The sequence below is a fragment of the Solea solea genome, chromosome 7 (genome assembly GCF_958295425.1).
Source record: "Solea solea chromosome 7, fSolSol10.1, whole genome shotgun sequence".
NCBI classification, from domain to species: domain Eukaryota; kingdom Metazoa; phylum Chordata; class Actinopteri; order Pleuronectiformes; family Soleidae; genus Solea; species Solea solea.
Window position 1 is genome coordinate 18,327,239 of NC_081140.1, and position 22,045 is coordinate 18,349,283.

General features: G+C 40.2%; 2 protein-coding genes across 3 annotated transcripts in view; one reads left to right on the top strand and one right to left on the bottom strand.

Annotated features, from left to right (window-relative positions):
- igsf10 (immunoglobulin superfamily, member 10) lies at positions 1–12,825 on the bottom strand. 2 transcript variants are annotated; one of them, XM_058633031.1, is made up of 10 exons: positions 12,636–12,825; positions 12,123–12,400; positions 11,280–11,409; positions 9,672–10,062; positions 8,529–9,296; positions 6,572–8,359; positions 5,022–6,437; positions 3,887–4,790; positions 2,543–2,909; positions 1–2,466 (listed from the first exon to the last, which is right to left on the bottom strand). In XM_058633031.1, the coding sequence occupies exons 2-10, from the start codon at positions 12,323–12,325 to the stop codon at positions 916–918; spliced, it is 7,518 nt and encodes a 2,505-aa protein (XP_058489014.1). In that variant the 5' UTR covers positions 12,326–12,400; positions 12,636–12,825; the 3' UTR covers positions 1–915. The 2 variants fall into 2 exon arrangements, with proteins under 2 accessions (XP_058489014.1, XP_058489015.1); XM_058633032.1 differs by having other exon boundaries at positions 12,632–12,825.
- The window catches only part of aadac (arylacetamide deacetylase), a 23,086-nt gene continuing 13,198 nt past the window's right edge, over positions 12,158–22,045 (top strand). Inside the window, exon 1 of the mRNA XM_058633111.1 lies at positions 12,158–12,295. The gene's annotated coding sequence lies outside the window, so the exon portion shown is untranslated. The remainder of the gene's footprint in view (positions 12,296–22,045) is intronic.

The window sequence follows — 22,045 nt, forward strand, 5'->3', positions numbered from 1 at the left end:
TGATGATTTAAGAATTTAAACACACAATTTTGGTATCAGATCAAATAATACATTTACAAACAATCACTTAAAAAGCTTGTTTACTTTTTACTTTTATTTCCATTCCTTCTCCCTTTAATAAAGTACATATCGTAAAGACACATATATAAGCTATTTTTTATCATAATGTATAACATTATTTTACATTCTTGTGTACAACACAATAGATTGCTAACATGTTAATCTAGTCTTCGATGCTTTGAATAGAGATAGGAAATACAAAAATATAATGATGAAACTGAATGTCTTCGGCTCTGGTATGAAAGCACTGTACTTTCAATGCAGAGCTATATCCAGTGTAAAACAAGCTATATCTCCCACTAAAAAATGTCAACACAGTCACGTTGAAATACTTTACTATTTTCCCCTTGTCACTTTATTTGCAGTTGAAGCATATAGCAAAATGACATGACATCAGCAACTTCTATCTAAAGGGTATTAAAATCCACTTTTTTATTTGTTGCATGGCTGCTACAAATCCCCCCACCCCCCTGTTTATGCTGTTATAGTATCTGTATGTGCAGCTAGCCAAAGAAATCACTTTCAATTTGACTCCATGCACTGGCACTTTCTTTTCCCATGAGAACCTCCCCAGATGAGAACCACCAATGAATTTGCAGGCCCGCAGTTCCAAAGATACAATAACAACTTTGTACTCCCAGACAGGGGTTTCCATTAAAAATGTCTGTTTCCTCTTTCTTCTGTTACTGTTTATTTTCTTTAAAAAAAATTCACGTCTGTCATTTAAAAAGAAAAAAATATTCCACAAGCTGTGAGAAACCACGTAGCGCACATTGCCACTGCAATTGTCTGTGTGTCTGTTAATGTTTACATTCAGAATAACCACTGTCCTCTCTCAGTTCTCTTCACCTCCCCTCACAGAACACGTAAGTATGTGGCCTTTGAGTCTGTGCCTAAGTGGTTCTTTGCCAGGCACTTGTATGTACCGGAGTCTGAGACTGTGGGCTTCTGGATGATGAGTGTGCCCTGAGGATGGAGCAGCTCACTACCCAGAGGCCGGCCCTTTTCTGCTGTTGACAGAACTGAACGATCGGGCAGCTCCCAGATTATCTCTGGTTTAGGGATTCCAGTGGCAAAACAGTTGAGCTGGATAGGTGTCCCAGTTATTACCCTCACACCGGGAGGTGGCGCTTTTGTAATCCGTGGAGGGTAACCAATAATAACAACAGGGACAGTAAGCACTGCCTCTCCACCATCATTCTGAGCTCTGCAAATGTATTTTCCTCGATCATGGAGAGTAGTATCATGAACAATTAAAGTACCATTCTCTAACACCTGATAGCGACCATGGACTTGAGAAAGGGTAAGAGTGTGTCCACTGGGAATTATCCAGTAGGTCCTGGGTTTTGGACTTCCATCAGATAGACAGTGAAGGAAAAGATGTTCTCCAGACATACTGCGCACAATGCCTCTCGGCCTGGTCAGGATGTAAGGCTTCTGTCCAATGTCTAAAATGATTAGCTTCTCTATGTAACCTATGAAGTTCTTGGCACCACAGCGGTACTTCCCAGCATCCTCTTTGAGAGGGTTATAGATGATCAAAGTCCCATCATTGCCCAAATGGTGGCGTGAGCCTCCGTCAGGTTCACCAGTGAACCGTGTGCCATTAGGCAAAGTCCAGAAGATCTCCGGCATTGGATTTCCAACAGCAGAGCAGTTCAGGACTACAGTTTTCCCACTCCGAGACACAATCCGTTCATTGTAGGGGTTGTTGAAGAGTGGCCTTTGAAGCATACTGGTCACCTTCAGCTGCACTACCATTACAGCTTCTCCTCCATCATTTCTCGCTATGCATATGAACTCTCCAATATCAGTTGGCCGCACATTGCGAATCTCTAATGTCCCATTATGGTGGACGTTGATCCTGCTGCCAAAGTATGGTGCTGTCAAGAAAATGTTATCAGGCATTAGCCAAGTGATACTAGGTGTGGGGTTACCTCTAGCATTACAATCTATTAGTTTCCTGGAAAATTTAGGTGCCGCATCCTTGATTACAGTTCTGTTTTGATGGTAGCCATTGATCACTGGTGGATTCCCATCTATGTCAAGCGTGTAGACTTTTCTATCTTCTCCAGCAGGGTTGCGAGCCATACAAACATAGTCCCCAGCATTGATAGCTTTCACATCCCTGATATTCAGAGATCCATTGACATGCATTAGATAACGTTCATTTGATGCAGCAATTACATCATTTGTGGGTAGCACCCACAGAACTTTGGGTTTGGGTTCCCCAAGTGCTTCACAGTCAAAGCGGACATTGCTGCTAGGCGTCACCCTGGCAAAAGTCTGGCTGGGTGGTCGTATCCTGGGTGCAGTGGCCACCACAGTGATATGCACATGCATCTCATCCTTGCCCATTTGGTTCTCAGCATAACAAGTATAGTCACCTTCCTCTGACATACCAACCTGTAGAAAAATCACAATTATGTAAATTCTTATTTTCTTGAAGTTTGTGGCATTTTTGCCGAATAAAATAGCATACCTGGTTTAGGTAAAGAGTTCCATTGTCAAATAGAGTGTAGCGTCGTGCTCGTCCACCTCCACTGCTTGCGTCAGCCTGCAGAGCACTGTTGACCAGTGTTCCATCTGGTAAACCCCAGGAGATCTCTGGTTTTGGTTCTCCAGAGGCTTTACAGTCAACCTTTAAGTCATTACCATAGGCAACCTGTTTCTTGTTGTGGTTTTTTGGCTCGATTTTGGCTGGCTTCATTGACACACTGACCCTCATGAGTTGGAGATCATCACCAATCTTGTTTCGTGCCACACAGAGATAGTCACCGGCATCTTTATTACTCATAATATTAATAATAAGAGTGCCATTATCCAAAACCTGGATTCTCCTGCCCATTCTGTAGAAATGTGTGACAGGAAAACTGAGTGTTAGCCTACCATGAGTGGCACACAGAACAAATACCTTTCATAAAGGGGCATTAAAAGGGCATGACAGTCAGGAAATATGGTTCCAAATTACATTTACAATAACTGAAAATAAAAGTGGGAATAAATATCTATAAACTAGTTTAAAAATGTACTGAAGAACAGGCTTAATATTTTACAAACTAACATTAAACTGACCCACAGCAATGGAAAGGAACTGAGCTACAGTGTTTGAAAATAACAATAAATAACACTCTTATCTTCCTAGGCCTTTTTTGTGAATAGATCCAGCAGTATTAGAACATCATCTGCAAGGTAATAGTCTCATTACACTCTCATGCTTCTTTTCTGGTGTTTACATTGAACACAGAAAGCCTGTTATTGCCTCATATATTTTACTCCTTTTTAAAGCTATTGAGAAAATAAAGCATAGATAATATTTATTGAGACTGCACTGAGGTCAACTGTTACAATTTGGCAATGGTCCAGCAAAAATAGTATGATTTGTCTTTTTACTGCAATACATCTCAAGTCTACAGCACTAACCCCCCAAAGATAACATACTGTATGCCATTATAATGGCCTTCAAATTTGGTACTGGGTGTATTTTGTGTTCTATTTACTTTTTAACTTTACTGTTTTTTAAAAAAGTACCATGTGATTTTTACACTAAACAGGATAAATATAGTATTGTGAAGCTGTATTTTCATTAGACCAAAATACAGATTAAATGTCTTATATCCTCTGCAATCATTATATCACTTATTATTTGTGAATATAAGGCACTGTGTACATGAATTGACATCATGGCTTTACACTACATAACCTTTCAAAAACATTTAATTTAGTTTAGAGCTTTCGAATTATTTAAGTGCCATGTGTTTGTTTAAGTGCTAATGTATTTCAAAATGTTTCTAATGTTTTCTTGGCTTTTACTGTGACATTTTACCTGTGCCACTGGTCCACCACAGCTTTAGAAGGTAGCCTCCACATGATCCTCGGTTTGGGGTCTCCTTTTGCTGAACAATTAAGTCTCAGCTGATCCCCAAAGGACATCTCTGTCATGTACTGGGAAGTCTCCACTATCTGAGGGGCAGACTCTCGCCTCTCGACAGCTAGAGTCACCACCCTTCGCTCTGAGCCAGTAGAGCTGGTAGCAATACATTCATAGATCCCACTGTCTGCTGGGGTCACGCTCTTAATATGGAGTGTCCCATTCTCGTACACTGATACCCTCGTTTCTCTGGCAGGATTGTTAGACCGTACCATCGTCCCGTCGTGGAGGACCCAGTGAATAACAGGTTGAGGGCTGCCTTCGCCAGAGCACGGTAGCCACAAGTTCTCACTTGCACTGACTTTGAGCTGCTGTCGTTTCTCCTCCACGATGCCTGGTGGAGCTGCAACCACCTGCAGTCGGACTGTAGCAGTATCAGCTCCAGCTGGATTACTGGCGATGCATTTGTAATTACCTCTGTCGTAAATAGTCACATGTTTTATGACCAGAGTCCCCTCAGCGGATACTGCTACCCGTTCGGTTTGTGCGTTTTGATCCCTAACTTGGGTCCGGTTTGCCAAGATCCAGGATATCATGGGCGTGGGTCGACCCTCTGCTTTACATTTCATCTCCACTGTACTTCCTGCACGAAATTTCATCTCACGCATCTTTGGCTCTAGTATACGTGATGGATAGGCCACCACAGACAGAGTGACAAGAAGTTTATCTGATCCATGATCATTCTCAGCTAGACAGAGGTACTGGCCACGATCTGCAATGCTGGCATTGTGTATGAACAATGTCCCATTGCTCAACACCTCAAACTTGTCCATTGTCCCCTTAATTGTAAAACTGCTTCCTGCAGGACACACAAATACAATATTTTGAAAGAAACATTCTACAAAAATCAATCAAAAAAATTAAGTAAAATGCATATACAATTAAACAACACATCCCGCATCACAACTAATTACTATCTAAATAAATTTCATGTACCATGATAAATATACTCATGCACCTTTTAAAATAAATGAACATGAATGCTATGTTTCTTGATAAATATTGTGTTTGCACATGTCTGTGTTTGTACCTGTTCTTGTGGAGAAGCGTTTCCAGGTTATATCTGGTCGTGGGTTTCCAACAGCCTCACATGGCAGGAAAGCATCAGAGTTGGACAAAATGGTAAAACTGGCTGCATTACCACCAACTATCTTTGGTTTACTTGTCATGACTTTTGTTGTGGATTCAAAAACAGCAATATAAGCACTTGTAGCTTCATTGTTAGCAACATGATTAGGGATGGCATTGTGTGTGCCTATGTTGTTGTAAGTTGCAGGAGTGTTGATATGTCCATGCTCGACTGTACCGACAGTCACTGTGTCAGAGCTAAGGTCTTTCTCTGTACTGGCTCTGGCAGCATTGCTTTGCACAGTAGGTCTTCTCACTTGCGATTTGCGAGTGTTGAGATCATTATTCCTCTGTGTTGGTGGTCTGATGTTGCTTTGAACTCTGGTCTCAACTGTTGTGTCAGACTCCTTTGTGGTAGGTGGTATTGATGTGGTAGTAGGGTTATATGTTGTGGTGAATGAAGGTGTCTTGTTTGTAGTATATGCAGGTAAAATGCTAGATGCACTCCATGCAAATTCATCATACAATTTGGTCTCTGTCTTTGATGTTTGGTCCGTGGAAACAGTTGCTGTGGTTTTGTCCACTACCCGAGATTGCGTATATAGGGGCTTGTAAAGTGAAATGGTCTGTTGTGGTGTTGTCTCTGTAGTTGAAACCTCAGTTGTCGTAACAGGTTGTAGTTTACTGATTACGGGTCTCTTGAAGGGTCTCCTGCCCCTGAATGGTCTTCTTCTTTGCCCTTGCCTTCCTCTTGTCCCACCAGGCCTTTGTCTTATTACAACCAAATTATCTGATAGTCCACCAGACCCAGATAAGGAAGATTCGTCGAGATGTTTTACTGAAGGTGGTTTGATAGTGGGTGGCGATGGTAGAGTCTGTAATTCTGGTGGTCTTCCTGCAGTGGTGGAATACCTGGCGTAATAGGGAGAACTTGTAGTGGCTATATGTTGAAAGTTGGGTCTTAGTGTGGTCACCTCAAAATCTGCAGACGATGAATCTTCATTGTCATCATCTATTGAGCCCTCTATGCTCTCTGTACGTCTGGTTGGGGATAAAGTCTCGGGTTCAGCCATTGAGTTTGTAGCAGGGGTGGGCATGGTAGCAGAGGTTGTGGTTAGGGCCGTTGTTGTACTCTGTGCTGTAGTTGAGGCTTTTTGAGTGATAAATGGCCTATTGAGTCTGGTCATGTCGCCACTGGCGACATAATCCTCTGATTTAGACTCTGTACGAGTAATAGGGGTATTAAAAGTAATAAAGTTTTTTCTGGGGGAAGCTGTTGGTTTTTTTGTAGTGGTAGGACTCTTCGTTTGATGTAAAGGAGCTTCAATGAGCACCCTTGTGGCCACTGTCTTCTTTTTGTCTTCCTCACAGTCACAGGCTGAGGGAAAAATAAAGATGAAAAAAAATGTTAATAAAAAAAAATAATACATTAAATTTGAGTTAAACAAGCAAAGATTGAACAATTAAGCAAAAACATGAACATTGCAAATGAATACAAATATGGCAATATACCTGTGGTGAGTTCAATCCGATATGGCACTGAGGCATTCCCGTCTTTCATCACTGAAGACTGTTTAAGCTTATTGATGAATGACTGTATGTCAGTGATCCTGTTAGGTTTTATAAACCTCCTACGGCCTTGGAAGGTCCTCCTTCGTTCCCCATCTCTGCCATTCTTATGTGGTATGATATGGATCTGCTGCTGGGAGATGATGGTGGATCCTGCAGGCAAGTGTGGGGATTTGATTGTTTGGGTGGTGTGGAAGGTGATCTCGTCTTGTTTTCTGTCTGTGGTGGTGATAGCTGTGAATGTGGTCTGGCCTTCTGGGTCTGTGTGAACGATGAGCCCCACTTTGCCTGGGCCGTCCTTCATCGGGGCAATGTTAGAGTCAGTAGTAAATGAGAGCGCTGGGCCTGTGGAGGTCTCTGGCTCTGTGAGTTGTTCTCCAGAGAACTGGAGCTGAGTTTCTTGTGAAGTGTCTTCCACAGTTAGTTGGAGATTGACAGGATGCACGCTTGACGGTGAATTACTCAAGAGTGTATAAAAGTCTGTTTTCTTGACAAAACTTGGATATTCTGTGAATGTAGACTTGATTGGTGTAGAGTCCGACTGCATGTATGATTCTGCTGTTAGTGTGTTTGTTTTTTCTGTTATTTCACTGTAATCTATGTAATGGCTGTCTGTGGTTTTCATAACCATTTTATGAGCTTCTGTTGTTGCTAACATATGATTATGACCTATCTCAGCCGGGGTTGATGTTTCAGTCTGGTTATCTTGTCTAAATAACACATTTGGTTTACCTATCCCTGGGGAAACAATTACAAACTTTTCGTCTAAACCTAGACCTGAACCAGTTTCACCATCACCAAAATAACCAGGGTGTGACTCTTCAAGTATTACCCTCTCTTTCTCTATTTCAGTCTTTTTTTTTAAACCATCTTGAGCCTTCTTCATTAATTCAGCAAATTTATCTGGGTTAACTTTCCTGGAAGCTTTATCAAAAACCTTTCTGCTCCAGATGCGCCTGTTGCTGACTGGCATCCTTCTTCTCTGTCCCAGTCTACTTCCAGAGCCTCCTCTGCCCTGTGACCTATGTCGTGGGTAAGGTCGATCGTAGGTAATGGTCATGGATTCCTGGCTATTTCTGTCAGAAGGAATTGAAGAGGGGATCTCATTGAGGCCAACTCTTTTTTCTATCAAGCTATCGTCCACTTTGAAGTCCATTTCCATCCCTGATCCCTCATTGTCTAAAACTATTACATTTTCTGCTGTTTGTCCAGTTACTGTTACCTGAGACACTAGCAAGTCAGCGCCAAGGTGATTAGCAACCAAACATCTATAAAACCCTCGGTCCCGCTCTGTTAGACCCTGAATCAGCAGAGTCCCATTCTTATACACCTTTCTGTTCCCATGAGACACATCTACTACTGAGTGATCAGGGAGGATCCACTGTACCGAAACTTTGGGACTTCCTGAGGAGCTGCAGTCAAATGCCAGATTTCCACCCAATGGTCTTGAGATATGGACCCCATTAACATCAGTTTCTTCCACATCAGGTGACAGAACTGTCAACCGAAACACAAGGATGTCTGCATCCAGGTAGTTTGTGACAATGCAACGGTAGAGGCCTGTATCAGAGGAATCTGCACGCCTTATAATGAGCTTCCCTTCAGCAGTGATTGTGATCCTCCTGTCCTCACCAGTGTAAGGAGCTCTGACCTTACTTCCATCAGGTAAAATCCACTCCAACAAAGGCTTCGGCACACCCTGGATTTGACAGCTCAACTCCGCCACACCACCTATGTTAAAAATAAAATTATTGCTTTATTACCTTTATATGACATAGTCTTTATCATTGCACATCAGAAACTTTAATAATGAAACATGTTTTGGCTTAATTCTCAATCAGTTTTTATACATTTGATAAGAATAAAGTGGTCATTACAACTATGCATCTCTAACTCCCACCTGTAAGAACTGTGTGCTCAGTCTTGGTTTGATTATCTCTCTTGATCATGGTCCAGGAATAGTGGTCCCTCTTTCTCGATGTACTTTCCACACGCAGGTTGACCACGGACTGGTATTTGATGTGCAGTGTCGAGAAAGTGGTAGTAGTGCGATCAAGCTGGAAGCTCACCTCTCCCTGCATCAACCATGAAGGAGAGGCTTTGATCTCAGCCTCAATGTTTGTGTAAAGTCTCTCCTCTTCCTCTTCTGTTTTTAACTGGCTGTACCTGTACACCATTTCCGGGCTTCTGGTCAGCATTAAGCCTCTCTGTAGCCTCAGGGGAGAGTCACTGTAGGCGGCCAGGATCTGCCACAGCTGCTGGATGTGTTCATAGTCAATGTTACACACCAGGTAAGTAGTTATGCCAGCCGTAAGCACAGTGACATTGTTTCCCTCCTCCTGCTCTAGGGTTTGTGTGAGATTCTCAAAAGCATTTGGTCTCTGGACAGTGCAGGATAAACTGGCATCGCTGTGAAACGAGTCAGTTAGGTTCATTTGTATGGAGCCCAAAGGGGCAACAAAGTCCTTGGGGGAAACTGGAGTAAAATCCCCTTCTTCCAGGCTGATATTGTTCTGCTTTAGATGTGAGTGGATCCAGGGTTTTGTACAAGTGAAGGCATCGTCTGATAGAAGGGATAGAGGTCTTCTGTAGTAAGGAGCAGGATTTTCACAAACAGGACACAGCTGTCCGTTCGGATATCTCCGGTCTCGCTTACATTTCAGTACACCTGGAAACATTTAAATGAAGTGGTGTAGATTATAGTTAGCTGCATGTAAGGCAAGAACACTTTTGCTTTCAACATTATGGGTTAGTCAAATAAAGATATGATGATTGACTCTGCAAAGGTTTATATATATCCATTTTTTAATTTGGAGGAGAGAAAACAGACCCATTTAAAAGTCTTAGCAAAATAACCCATCCAAGTACTTTTTAGCAACTTCACCAGATGTTATTATACCTACAGTACTTGTAAAAGTGAGTTAACGTCATTTTAGTGTTCAGAAAAATACAGTTTTGTAATTAGAAAAGGAGGGGTGCCCTGTAAACATTACAACCTTACACCTCTCTCAATGCATTTAGACTGCTCCAAAACATTTCTCACCTGTGTTCTTCTTTGCCCACATGGGGAACCAATTCATACGGCAGTCACATGTCCAGGGGTTTCCATGGAGGAAAACATTCTCTAACTGACTACAGCCTGCAAAAATGTCTGCAGGCAGTGTGGTGAGGAGGTTTTCTGACAGGTGGATGTTTTTCACTGAAGACACCTTAAACACTTGGCTGTGTCTCAGTGTGATGAATGTGTCTGGGTGGAGCTGCTGGAGATGGTTACTCTCCAGATGAAGAAACTGTAGGCTGGTAAGGCCATAGAAAGCCTCTGGGCTGATGAACTCAATGTGGTTGTGGTCCATTTGGAGTCTCAGCAGACTGTCCAGGCCTTTGAACGTCTCTTTGTTGATCTGTTTCACTTTATTATAGGACATCTTAAGGACCTGCAACAGCATAGAGTTATAGGAATGTTTGTCAAACAATGTTGACACAAAGAATTCAGAGCTCTCAAGTCTCACACGTTCAGCATGAGACATATGCAATTCAATAAGTTCAAACGTGACATTTCTCACACTGATAAGTGATACAAGTCACTGCACATAAATTAGTAATCTATGAATTGATGATGCCAAGGCAGACTGCTCAGCCTTCACCCCGCTTTCGCACGGCTGAAGTCACGAGACTTGCTTTTCTCACGTTATAAACGTGTAAATGTTGTAAACACAACAAAATGGAGCAGTATTTCTACCGACCGAATAAACAGGAGCACACTGGGCTTGTAAGGATTCTTTCTGTGATGTAGTTAGCTGAAATACAATGTGGTGTCAACACGGGATATTTTATTCTGAAAAGTAAACCGGATGTTTTATTTTCCTACTTCCTGTAAAGTTGGATTAAGACCAAACTGGGTTCTACTGGGACTAGCGTTAGCAAGCTAACTTCAGTACAGGGAAAGATAACAATAGTTACATAACATTAGCATTGCTGCTGATGCAGTGCTTTTCTTCTGCACCTGGTAAGTTAACTGCCAATGATGCTAGCATGTTAGCCATGTGTGTGTATTCATAAAACACTTTGTAATTCATGTTTAGAGTACACTATTGCCATAACATGAAGCATTGTCTAAATAGCAATGTAACTGAAAGTAAATTGTAGTTAACTTAAAAAGTCTGAGCATTCAGTTTTTAAACGTAAATCCTGTAACAAATACATTTGTAACATTTTACATTTCAAGATATTTATTACAAATACTTTAAGTGTTAGTGCAGTGCTTCTCACTGGTGTGCCTTGGGCATTTGAATGATTTATGTGCTCCACCCTATCATGTAAACACAACATAGGGCTGGTGATGACAATTATTTTTGATCAGTATTTAGATTGGGATTACTTATGATGATTCGTGGATGGTACATTCTTGCTAATATGCCTTGATTGGACCTTGGAAGTTTTGCTAAGGTTTTCAGGGCCTCAAACCTCTGAAATTTGGGAAGAAACATAAAATCCACTACGTACACCCCACAATAATAATCAATCTTAAGTGAACAATTTTAAGGAAACCCACAAATATTGTATGCAGGGAAGAAAAGTGTTAAGTGAACTCAATATGATGAAATGGGTTCTGTTATCTGTTCACATGAAACTGACACACACAGGATTTTACCTGCAAAGACTTGAGGTCTTGAAAGGTTCTGTCTTCAATACTCTCGATAGTGTTGCTATGTAGCATCAACAACAGCACGTTCTCAAGTCCTGGAAGATCATTTTCTCTCAGGACAGTTATACTGTTGTACCTATAAGAAATGAAGAGAGAGAAAAAATCTTTAGTTTATGAACTAAAGTATGTTATTTGAGAAAACCAACAACGGCAGTCGTCTCACTTTAAGTTTTGAACCCCCCTATAGTGTTATCAATCATGTATTGAGGCCAGACTAATACTGGTGTTAAATTATTAATACTATCTTCAAAATATATGCTTTTACAGGGAATAAGTTCCCACCCTGCTGATATGAGGGTGAAACATTAGCACACGAAATGAGCACAAGTGTTACTGATTACATTAACAAACTCAGTTATCATCAGTTTGATTATTTACACCTGTGGTTTTCTGGGACCTGTCAAAAAGGTTGCTGTTTTAAGGCCCCCCTTATGGTACTGTTCATTTTAACAGCTGACAGTTGCTACTTCTTGCCGCCATAGCTTGACTCACATACCCCCATAACTCATTTCAACCTTAGCTTTTTAAACTCTCACAGTCAGAAATGTGAGGTGTAAGTTTATATGATCAATTTTACTAGTCAGTGACCATGAGTCGCTTCCAATATAATTCCTGTTTCAGTGTTGTGACGGAGCAGTAAACCATCTGAAAAGGCAGCAGCCAACATGTTTCATCTCAGTCATAATGTTTTTTCTGCGTAATAGAGTCTGTGGTTCGACGCAATCAATGAAATGATTCCCACTCGAGTTTTCCAGTCTGCACAAAGTTGGAAGCAAAGTGAAAACTCACCCAAGGTTAATTTTTTCCACAGCTGGCTGGATGTGGTCAGGTATTGCTGTCAGGTATCTGAAGGTGCAGTGCACTTCTGTCGGCACACTACAGGCACATGATTTGGGGCAGCCAGCGCTGGTCTGCAGCACCGCGGCCAAGAACAACACAACTTTGAGCAGCCACCTCCGAAGGTATGAAGCATTGCAGGCACACACACTCATTGTGCACAGAGATGGGGCTCCAGCTGCACGAGCAAGAGGTGTTACACGGTGTCCTGAAACATTAATGAAAGCCACCTGGAGGGACAGTGAGAGCATGTTCAAACATCATTTTTGTGATAGATATATATAGATAGATAGATAGATAGAAAGAAAGAAACATTTCCCTATTTTACAATTGATAAAAATGTCATCTTTGCACATTATAAATAATATTTCTAAAAGACAAAGTAACATGTACTTACTTTCATGCAAAAAATATGCAAAACTAATAAATATAAATAAACAGAAGTATAATAACCTACTTACTTACTTAGGTATTCATTTTAAAACTGAAAAACTATGCGTCAAACACAGTTTCTCTCACACGACTCCAGCCCCTGTAGAAGACAAACCTGTCACACTTTTTGAGTAAAATTCCACATGAAAGAATAAAAGGTTCACGATTCCTCAGATGAGTCCACTGTGTCTTGAGGTGCAGAGGGACTGGAGTCATTTCTGTGTGTGCGTCTGCAGCTGAGTGCAAGCTTTGGTCTCCTCCGCCCCCCCCCCGTAATCTGTAATGTAATCCCGGAGCGACTGCAGCTATGAAATACTGTTGGTCCTCAGTGCTCAGGAAGTGGTCTGCTCTCACAATTCTGACAGACTGTTAAACGTCAACTAACCTCGTTAACTTGAATTACAGTCGACAAAAGTGGAAATTTCAATTGCTGCCAAGACAATGATATATCTCATGTGATTAACTAGGTCACAAATATTTCAGCACAGGATCACTGCTTAGTTGAAAATGCTTCCCCGATGTGAGATATTGGACATGGTTTTCCAAATAACTTCCAAATTACTGCATAATCTTGCCCCATGTTTGTAAACAGTTGATCAAATTTAAACTGGGTATTACATCTGCCCCATGTTCATCTACACCACAAAATCTTTGTGGAACTCTTTGAATCAGATAAAAGCACTTTTTAATCACCATGGTCATGGGTTAATGTGCGACAGATGAGCTTAATAAGCATTTTATTTTGAAGGCTTTGTTTTGTATTTGTGTGATCACATCCATTTGGAGTCTGTCTCGTTTTTTTGTCTGTTTTTTCCTTGTCCTTCCACGTTATGACAGTCCACTGAATTCCACGACCCCAGATCAGCTTTGTTGTATGTCTTGTTTAGATGTTTACCATTTAAAATAGTAGAATCACACGATGGACCATAATTGTCTCACTATGACGTCTTTTATCGTTCAATATCCGATATTAAACCTCAGAACCGTGCAGAGTTCAAAAGAGAATTGGTGCAAGAAAAACCATGTACCAATTTGAATTGTTTGTAGGTGACTCATTGTGACTGTCGTCAGAAGTCGCCCGCTTGTAAACAGCTTTTATGAAAAGTATATACATCAAACCCCCACAGCTCACGTTGAATTTAAATCATCCCACGTGTTCCGTCTGACCTGTGTTCCCTCTCACAAAGCTGCCAGCTCTCCGCAGCCCACGTCCACACAACAGCAAACATACGCATGCACATGCACAGACTCACAACCACTGTCAGTACGTGCACACGTACACAGTTGACACTCAAACACATGTTGTTACAACAGATAATTAACGACTACAGTGTTACCTTTGCCGCTACGTTTAAACCACAAAGGAAGAAGAAGCGTCATCTCATTTCAAGCCTGTTTGTGGACACATACTTTGCATGAGATGATGGTTTGTTAAGATTCCTTTCATCAGTTACTTCAGGTCACAACTGAGGTTGGCATGTTCCACTGCTTGCATTGTTTACTTGAACATCTGGATAGCACACCAACACATGCTCAGCAACTTCTCTTCTCTTCTCTTCTCTTCTCTTCTCTTCTCTTCTCTTCTCTTCTCTTCTCTTCTCTTCTCTTCTCCTAAATTCTAAATTAGATTTTTTTTTCTTCCATATATCATGTTTTTTTCACCCAGAAAGCAATAATAACTATGATTGGTTTGCTCCAGCTGTTCCTGTAAATGGAGAGGAGCAATTCAACAGTCTGTGTGTGGTTGCATGTGGTTAAGAGCATCCATATGTTTTATGTGATCGACCCACGTTGATGAGGACCGAGTGCTACTGTATACTGTTACAAGCAGGACCCAGCCATATATGTGATTTACTTGCCAATGTCTATGAGCGTTGGTGTTTGCGAGGCTCTGTTCTTATCTATTACAAATAATCTTGATATACACAACACTTACGATTGTCGTGTGTGTGTGTGTGTGCTTACGTAATAGTTACCTCTCGCTGCTTAGTTATGGTTAGGTTAAGGTGAGGTATAACACTTTAGTTTAGGCTTTCCGAATGAATAGAGGCCGTTGCAGTGTCCTAAGAAGGAGTTTAGTTGTCTTCTTAGAGACTAAAACCTGGTCCCTAATGAGGCAGAACCTGAGGAACTGGTCAAATTTACGGCTAGGATTTGACTTTGGCATTAGTTGGTTGTGTGTGTGTGTGTGTGTTGTTTGCTATTTTGCCAAGTTGAGTCGGGTCCATCATTTTTCCGAACAAGGAAACTGTTTCCCTTTGGATTTTATTTACTCCAGATGATGGAGTTCTTCAAAACAGCTGTATTATTCTTTAAGCTTACAAAACCTAAAATGTTGCAATGTTGCGGAGATTGAATCTTTTTTTTTTTTTTTTCTTTGACCCAGCTTGTCTGACTGTCTGATAGTGGAAAATGCGTCTTCTTCATTCTGAACTCTGTGCTAAAGTAAGTTGGCTGTTAAAAAGTCACAGTGAGCTGGTAGGCTCTGAGGAATTTGTAGACACATACAGCGCTGGCCTCAGCTCACACTCACTGCTCCGTCATGAGTGGGGGCCCACCTGGTGACGGGAATAGTGTTGATCGGAAAGTATGTTGCCTTCCATGAAATGCTCTCACCACATCCTCTGCGTGTTTCTCCTCATGTGTGGAATACTTTCAGATACTTTAAGCACTCATTTATGTTAAGAAAAGACACACACACACACACACACACACACACAGTTTAGTTTATGTGCATGTTAGCGGGCATTTCAATTAACTTGAGTTTGTAGTGTACTCTAAACTGCTGTCACTGATTTATGTTGATGCATCTGTTTGCAGGTGTGCTGTCTCGAGCAGCATGTTTTATTGAGCGGTAAACAAGCCTCTAACAGATTGGATGTGGAAAAATAAGTGACTTTTTATATGTATATAGCACATAAAAGGAAGCAGAAAAGATTCATTGGTGTGTATAAGCCCACATTTGGGTACATTCGGAAAGATTGAAAAAACAAAATGCAAGCCAAGGAGAGTGTATTTCCTTGACTCTCATTCATTTCACACTTGCATGTCTTGGGATTTATCACCATATCCAAATTTAAAATGTTAACCTGTATTGTATTCCTAAATTACAGCTAAAGTAAATAACGGGTTAATATGATTTCATGAGGCTTTTAAACATATAATTATGCTGTATTGTTTGTTTGTATGTTTTGCATGTTGCTGAATTACGCAACCGAATATCTTGTGTGTGTGTGTGTCTGTCTGTCTGTCTGTCAGCTGTCTGTCATGAGCCTGATGACCTTTGACACTTAAAGGTCATGATGTGTCAGTTCACAACAGGTTTGGCTCAGTCAAACAAATGCTGAGTGTTTTTTTTTTATTTTTAAACTCAACAGCAGTTTATCTTAAATATTATTTATAAAATATATGTATATATAAATAAATATATATGTATATATATGTATATGTATATATATATATATATATATATATATATAGATATATATATATACAGTATATACCGTTATTTAATTAGTACTAATTTTAAGAGCATGTGTGCCTCTCCTCTCATGTCCTGGCAGTTAGACGCAGTTAGCATTTGTCAGTGACATCAGTTGTCGTATGCTTTTTGTTCTCATGCATTGTGTTTGTAATACACAGAAGGATTATGGCCAAATGTAAAAAAAAATTGGAAAACAGCCTGACTTCTGAGATTAGAAGATTTTTTCCAAAAAAGATTAATATGTATGGAGTATTAGGGCCATATGTAAAAAAATAAGTTGAAAGAAGGAAAAAATAAATAAAACAGCATGAATTCTGAGAATTCTGACATTTTTATCAGTATTCTGACTTTAATCTCAGAATTCATGCTGTTTCATATTCTTTCTTTTTTTTTACACATATACACAACACTACAAATGTAATGTTTTACCAGCAATAGCGTTTATCAATCACAAATAATGGCTAATATGTGGCTCTGCCAACTTGTGGCCCAGCTGATGACATAGCTGTAAATTAGCATCACAGCCTATGATTCACTGCACTGTGCAGTCTGTATACATCATACTACAGTTATTCAGATTCTCGTTGCACTGTGGGATTCACAATGATCTCACAATATTGCTGAGATCTCACAGTCTGTAGGAGGCTTTAACCGTGTCATCTGCTTTTGGGATTTTATTTGTTTTCTTCATGTTGATGTTGTCACACAAGAAAGCCTGTTTGCATAATATGTGGCCAGCGTCTGACATGCACAAGCATGTTAGTGCACGCATGTGTTTCTGACCTGATTGTGGTATGAATAAACATGTCAGGAATACACATTTGTCATTTGAGAGTTCATGTGTTTGTTTACTGCTCTGTTTACCCCTCTGGTTGCACTGATGACGGTACCACATTCAAAGGGAAGGCTCGCGAAGGCTCTCAGCCACCCGAGCGTTTTAGATAATTAATGATCACACAGATGAGGATGTAGATTGTTCGTGGAAAGAAAACCAAAACCCACGTCAGTAAAAAAAAAAAAAGATGCATTGAATTAAGTAGCACATTTACTGCCAAAAAAAAATCCATTATCTTTAAAATGACATTGTCACAGTGGAGCACGTGGCTAGCACTGATGCCTGGTTTCCAAATACATGCAAAGTAATTAATTGGACACTGTAAATTGACCATAGAGGTGAGTGTGAATGTTTTTTTTGTCTCTTTGTATTGTCCCCACAATGGACTGGTGATGTGTCCACTTTTGGCCTTGGCGTCAGGTGGGATTGACTACAGCTCCCCGCGACCCTCATAAATATTATAATAACATCGTCATAACAATGAAGCATCTTTGGAAGCCAACGTTACACTGCAAAAGGTGAAAAACAATATCAAGTTGAAAAGGGACAAAATGATATTCACTATAAAACCTTGTAAAATCATTAAAGCAAGTCAAACTATGAAGGATATGAAGAATCAATCAAATTATGTGTTACTCCAGTCAGTGTAATTTTCCATATTTGGACACAAAAGAGCAAACAATACAGAACAGATGTGCTGAGCTTGTGAGGTGGCTGCCATGGAAAGACGCAGCGCTGCACATTACCTGAGCTGAGTGATTCTGACACACAGAAACTCCAGTCCACTGTTGAGCTCGCTGCCATTTTAAGCTGCAGTAAAATCCCACTGGTTCAACAGGTTAAAGCCACGCGTCACTTTGACTCAACATGAACAATAGAGAACAAGATTAGACATGACTGTGCTCTCGCAAATGTGGTCCCTCTATAACGTCCCATTTAATGTCAATTCATTTCCATGTGTCGCCGTCCTTTAGGCCTTAGGGAGCAGTGCGTTTGCCTGTGAAGCCACTAGAGGAGGTCAAGGTCCTGCTGGTAGTCCTATAACGTCTCCCTCTCCATTTAGCATCATTGATTTTCATCTGCACTCACATTAACACAAAATCAAACGCACATGTGAGTTCATGAAAACCAGCGCTCACTTTCTCAGTTGCATAACGTTAAGAGCATGACTAAATTGTGTATGAATCTTTAAAAAGCAAATAGACAAATCTAAAGAGCCTGTGACACTAAAGTAACAAATGGAGAGCATCATGGGCCGTATTACACTGAAAACACGCTTGCGATCAATTTTATGACTATAATTGTTTTATTGCTAAGAAAGAGCTGCACGTCCTGACCACCATAAACTGTGGACTTTAGTGACATCAGTTATGTGACTGATGTTTATAGCACTAAACATAGAACAGATTCCAGGAATGAAATGAAATCCAGTCCAGTGCACATGCGAACATGATGTTCATAAAACGACTGCAGCCATGTCTCTCTCATTAGAATGACAGAATTCCATTTAAATGAGCTATGTCGTGAGGATTTGATGGCTATTTATTACTGTTTACGGAAATGAGTGGAATTTCTTTCACATTTGTTTTGGTGTGATTCAATGCAACATCCCCCCCGTTTAAGTCTCGTACTGTCATCTTTTCAGCTCATACATTGTAGTAACACTCAAAGAGCAATTCAATTGTCCACAAATATCGCTTATATACGAGGATATTTGAGAAAAGATTGATATATGACAACATGTATGACAACTTTCTGTTGGATTGTTGTTTTGTTGTCTTGAGAAGATTCAGTCACTTCACCAGTTCACCACCTCCTAATTTTCTGTAATTGCTGATTCTGCATGTGACTGCTTTGGAGCAAGGAAACAGCAGATGAAATTAATATAATTAATATACAAACGATCCACTGATTTTACAACAACAGTTAAATGTATTCGCTCATCAGAAACACACAAGATTACAAGAGCGTAAATTATTCCTTCCTTGGGCCATAATTTCATTTTCCATCAAAATCTGTCCTTAAATCTGTAGTGTGTAGCTTTTAAAATGTATTCAAACATCTGAGTTCACAATGCGGATTAGGCCGATTATTGTATTGTCTTATACTCCCACATTGGAAGTGATACATTTTTACCTCAAGACGCAAGATGAAACAACAACAACCAAAAATGACTCAAAGTTACGCACTGAAGCTTAAAATTAATGTTGTCTTAAGTCAAAGATAAAACAATGAATGACCAGAGCGGAGAATGAACGTGATTTATACAAACCCACAACTAAAGTGGATGCTTTGACTTTCAGCAGAATGTGTGTGGTGTGCACATTACTGATGGAGAAGGTTCCAGTCCACAGCTCAGGGTTAAATGACTCATGTTTATCATGCAGATGAAATATTATGTAATTTTATATTCAGGTGATTTATGGTTAATGTCTTTCCAATGGCTGAAGTCTTGAATGACCTAGATAAATCTCCCAATCCTTCCTAGAAAAGTTACTGCCAGATCTTTTCATTTTTAAATAAAAAAACAAAATAGATTGTTTTAATTTAAAGCATACACAGCAGCCCTACACAACTGTGATTTAAAGACATGGAGGATCAGCCAAGGTTTCATTACATTTTAAAAGTATTCTCTTCATAGCTACTATGCTGTAGTACTTTCAAATTCTCTATATCATAGACCTGTAATTTAAATCATCCTTTTATAGTCAATTTAATGCTCGCTGTCCCCGATGACGCCAAAAACAAAGTTGTGCTTCAGTGATCTCTGTGATTCTCTGTGTCCTCGATGCTGGCCAAGTTTTCTGCGACGGGAACAAATGTGAGTGTTTTACTATCACTCACCCAGAAACCTGTCAATAAACTGTAAGGCACAGAGGTCTGGAGGTGGAAGAGATGAATTAATCTGTTTTCTTTCTTCTGTGACCTTATTTCATACTGAAATAATGGCTGTTTGTTAAGATTTTCCGTTGTTGGTGTGACATAAGTCACAGTGTGGAAAATGAGGAAGCTACTGAGCAGAGAGGCAAGTTTCAGTTGAAGAGGACAGCCACCGTGTTGTTGACTTATCAGCTTTGGAGCCATTAGGATAACATATGCTGGTATTATGATCACAAAAGAAGACTCATCTCATGAGGGCAGTCTCTGATCCAGTCTCTGAGATCCACTGCCAGAGTAACCACACATCTTCTCTCTTTGCCTCTTCCATTTAAGAACCAGCCCCAGGGTTGTAATTGTTTTTTTTCCTTGTGTGTCTGTGTCTGCATGTGAGGGTGAGATGGGTTGCAGGTGTGCATGTTTGAGTGAATGACATGTGTGAGAGTGAGGTGGATCCTGGGAGCTTATTGGTCAGGCCTGATCATTCCCAGAACCACTTACAGCCAAACTGCCAGCAGGTATTTTGAACTTGTTTTTAAATCAACCTTTAAAGTGATTTGTTTTACTTGTTGCTGGCAGGTGTTTTTGCAAGTTGGAACAGGGAGTCTCCTTAGTCTTGTTGCAATCAGGTTTTCCCCTACCCCTGGTCAAAACACCAATAATGTAGGCATTATGGTAGACCTGTTCTTAGAGCAACCCTTAACATGAATATTGTTTGTACCCTGTTTCCTATAGCTAATCTAATATTTGTTATGGCATGGCAAGGTTAAAAGGTTGAATTAAAGATTAGGAAATAGTGTCCCTGAAATGTCATTTTGAATTTCCAGGGCCAGTGAAATATACATTACTGTACAATATGCAGAATTGTGCTAAAACATGAATACAATATGAAAAGAAAGTAAAAGAAAAATCAAAGTGGATTGAGCATAGCAGAGAACAAGGTTGAGATATGAGCAGGTCCTCAGTGGCTGCAGTTGCACGTGTGGGTTTGTCTGATCTGATTAGTCTTAGTCTCTGGAGTCCTGACTGTTTTTCCATCTGTTCCACTCACACAGAAGACCAGACTGAAGTTCAGCTTCAAACTAAACATTTAAAGTGATTCAATCAGATGTGTGATGGGGGGGAGTATATGTTACAGATGATGGTATAGTCATTAAAGATGACCTGTCTGTGTGTCGCTTCCCTGCATACGTCCTCCACTGAACACACACCAGTGTGTGTCATGTGTCCTTTGCAAAATATTTGAACTTGTTATTTGTTCATTGTGCTAATTTAAAGTAAAGTTAAAGTAGTTAACCGTTGGCCTTAAGCCAGGGATGTCAAATAAATTTTAGCTCAGGGGCTACATGCAGGCAAAAGTGTAAACAGTGACATAATGGTAACATAGTAACACAGGGCTCTCAAGTCTCATGCATTGAGCGTGAGAGTCACGGTTTTCGGTCCTTTGTCACACACTCCTGCCACACATTGTATTTCTCACACTGAAAAAAAATTATAATATAAATTTCTCTGGTGCACGCTTTAGCGGATACTCCACCTTGTGGCCCAAAGGAGAAACCACACCTCTCTGTCTGTGCTACTTCTCATCACAGAAACTGGAGCACAGATACTATTTTGTGAGCTACACAGAACAATACATATACAATACACAAAAACTGGACATTATAACCTCTTAACATTGGAAATGAAATAACTTGAAAAATATGTAGGAAGGGGGGTGGCTTATTGTGTAGTGTAGTCACATTTCCATCATCTGTTGTTGATAGTTTGTTACTTGGTATTGTTATTGGGGGCTCTATGTGTCTCTATGTTGTTTCTTTTCTTTTTGAAATAACAGTTTGCAGTGCAGTTGCAGTAAATACAGTTTCATCATCCGTTTTAGTCAGGAGGCTACTTTTAGTAATATTTAATTTTTAGATTTCATATCCTGAAAAATCTGCCACCAACGCCTACAACACACAATCATAACCCACCCACCGGCACGACACCCCTCACTTACCCCTTCCCTCCCCGACAAAATCTCACTCTGAACTGAATTCAAAACTTGAGAGCCCTGGTTCAGGATATCTATGACCACTAGCATACTGTAAATCAGAGAAAATTTCAAGTTGAAAATGTGCACTTTTTCATTGAAAAACTATGAACTGTGTTGAAAAAACTTTGAGCTGTAGTAAATAAGTTCATAAGTCCTGACCACGTTGTGTTCAGGGCATCTATGACTACTACCACACTGAAAATTCATTTAAA

Excerpts from the sequence above, each read along its gene's own strand:
- igsf10 (XM_058633031.1), bottom strand. The coding sequence starts at position 12,325 with ATGAGTGTGTGTGCCTGCAATGCTTCATACCTTCGGAGGTGGCTGCTC. Across the intron at positions 9,297-9,671 it reads GTGGGCAAAGAAGAACACAG|GTGTACTGAAATGTAAGCGA; the intron begins GTGAGAAATGTT and ends AAATGTTTCCAG. Across the intron at positions 6,438-6,571 it reads TCGGATTGAACTCACCACAG|CCTGTGACTGTGAGGAAGAC; the intron begins GTATATTGCCAT and ends TTTTTCCCTCAG.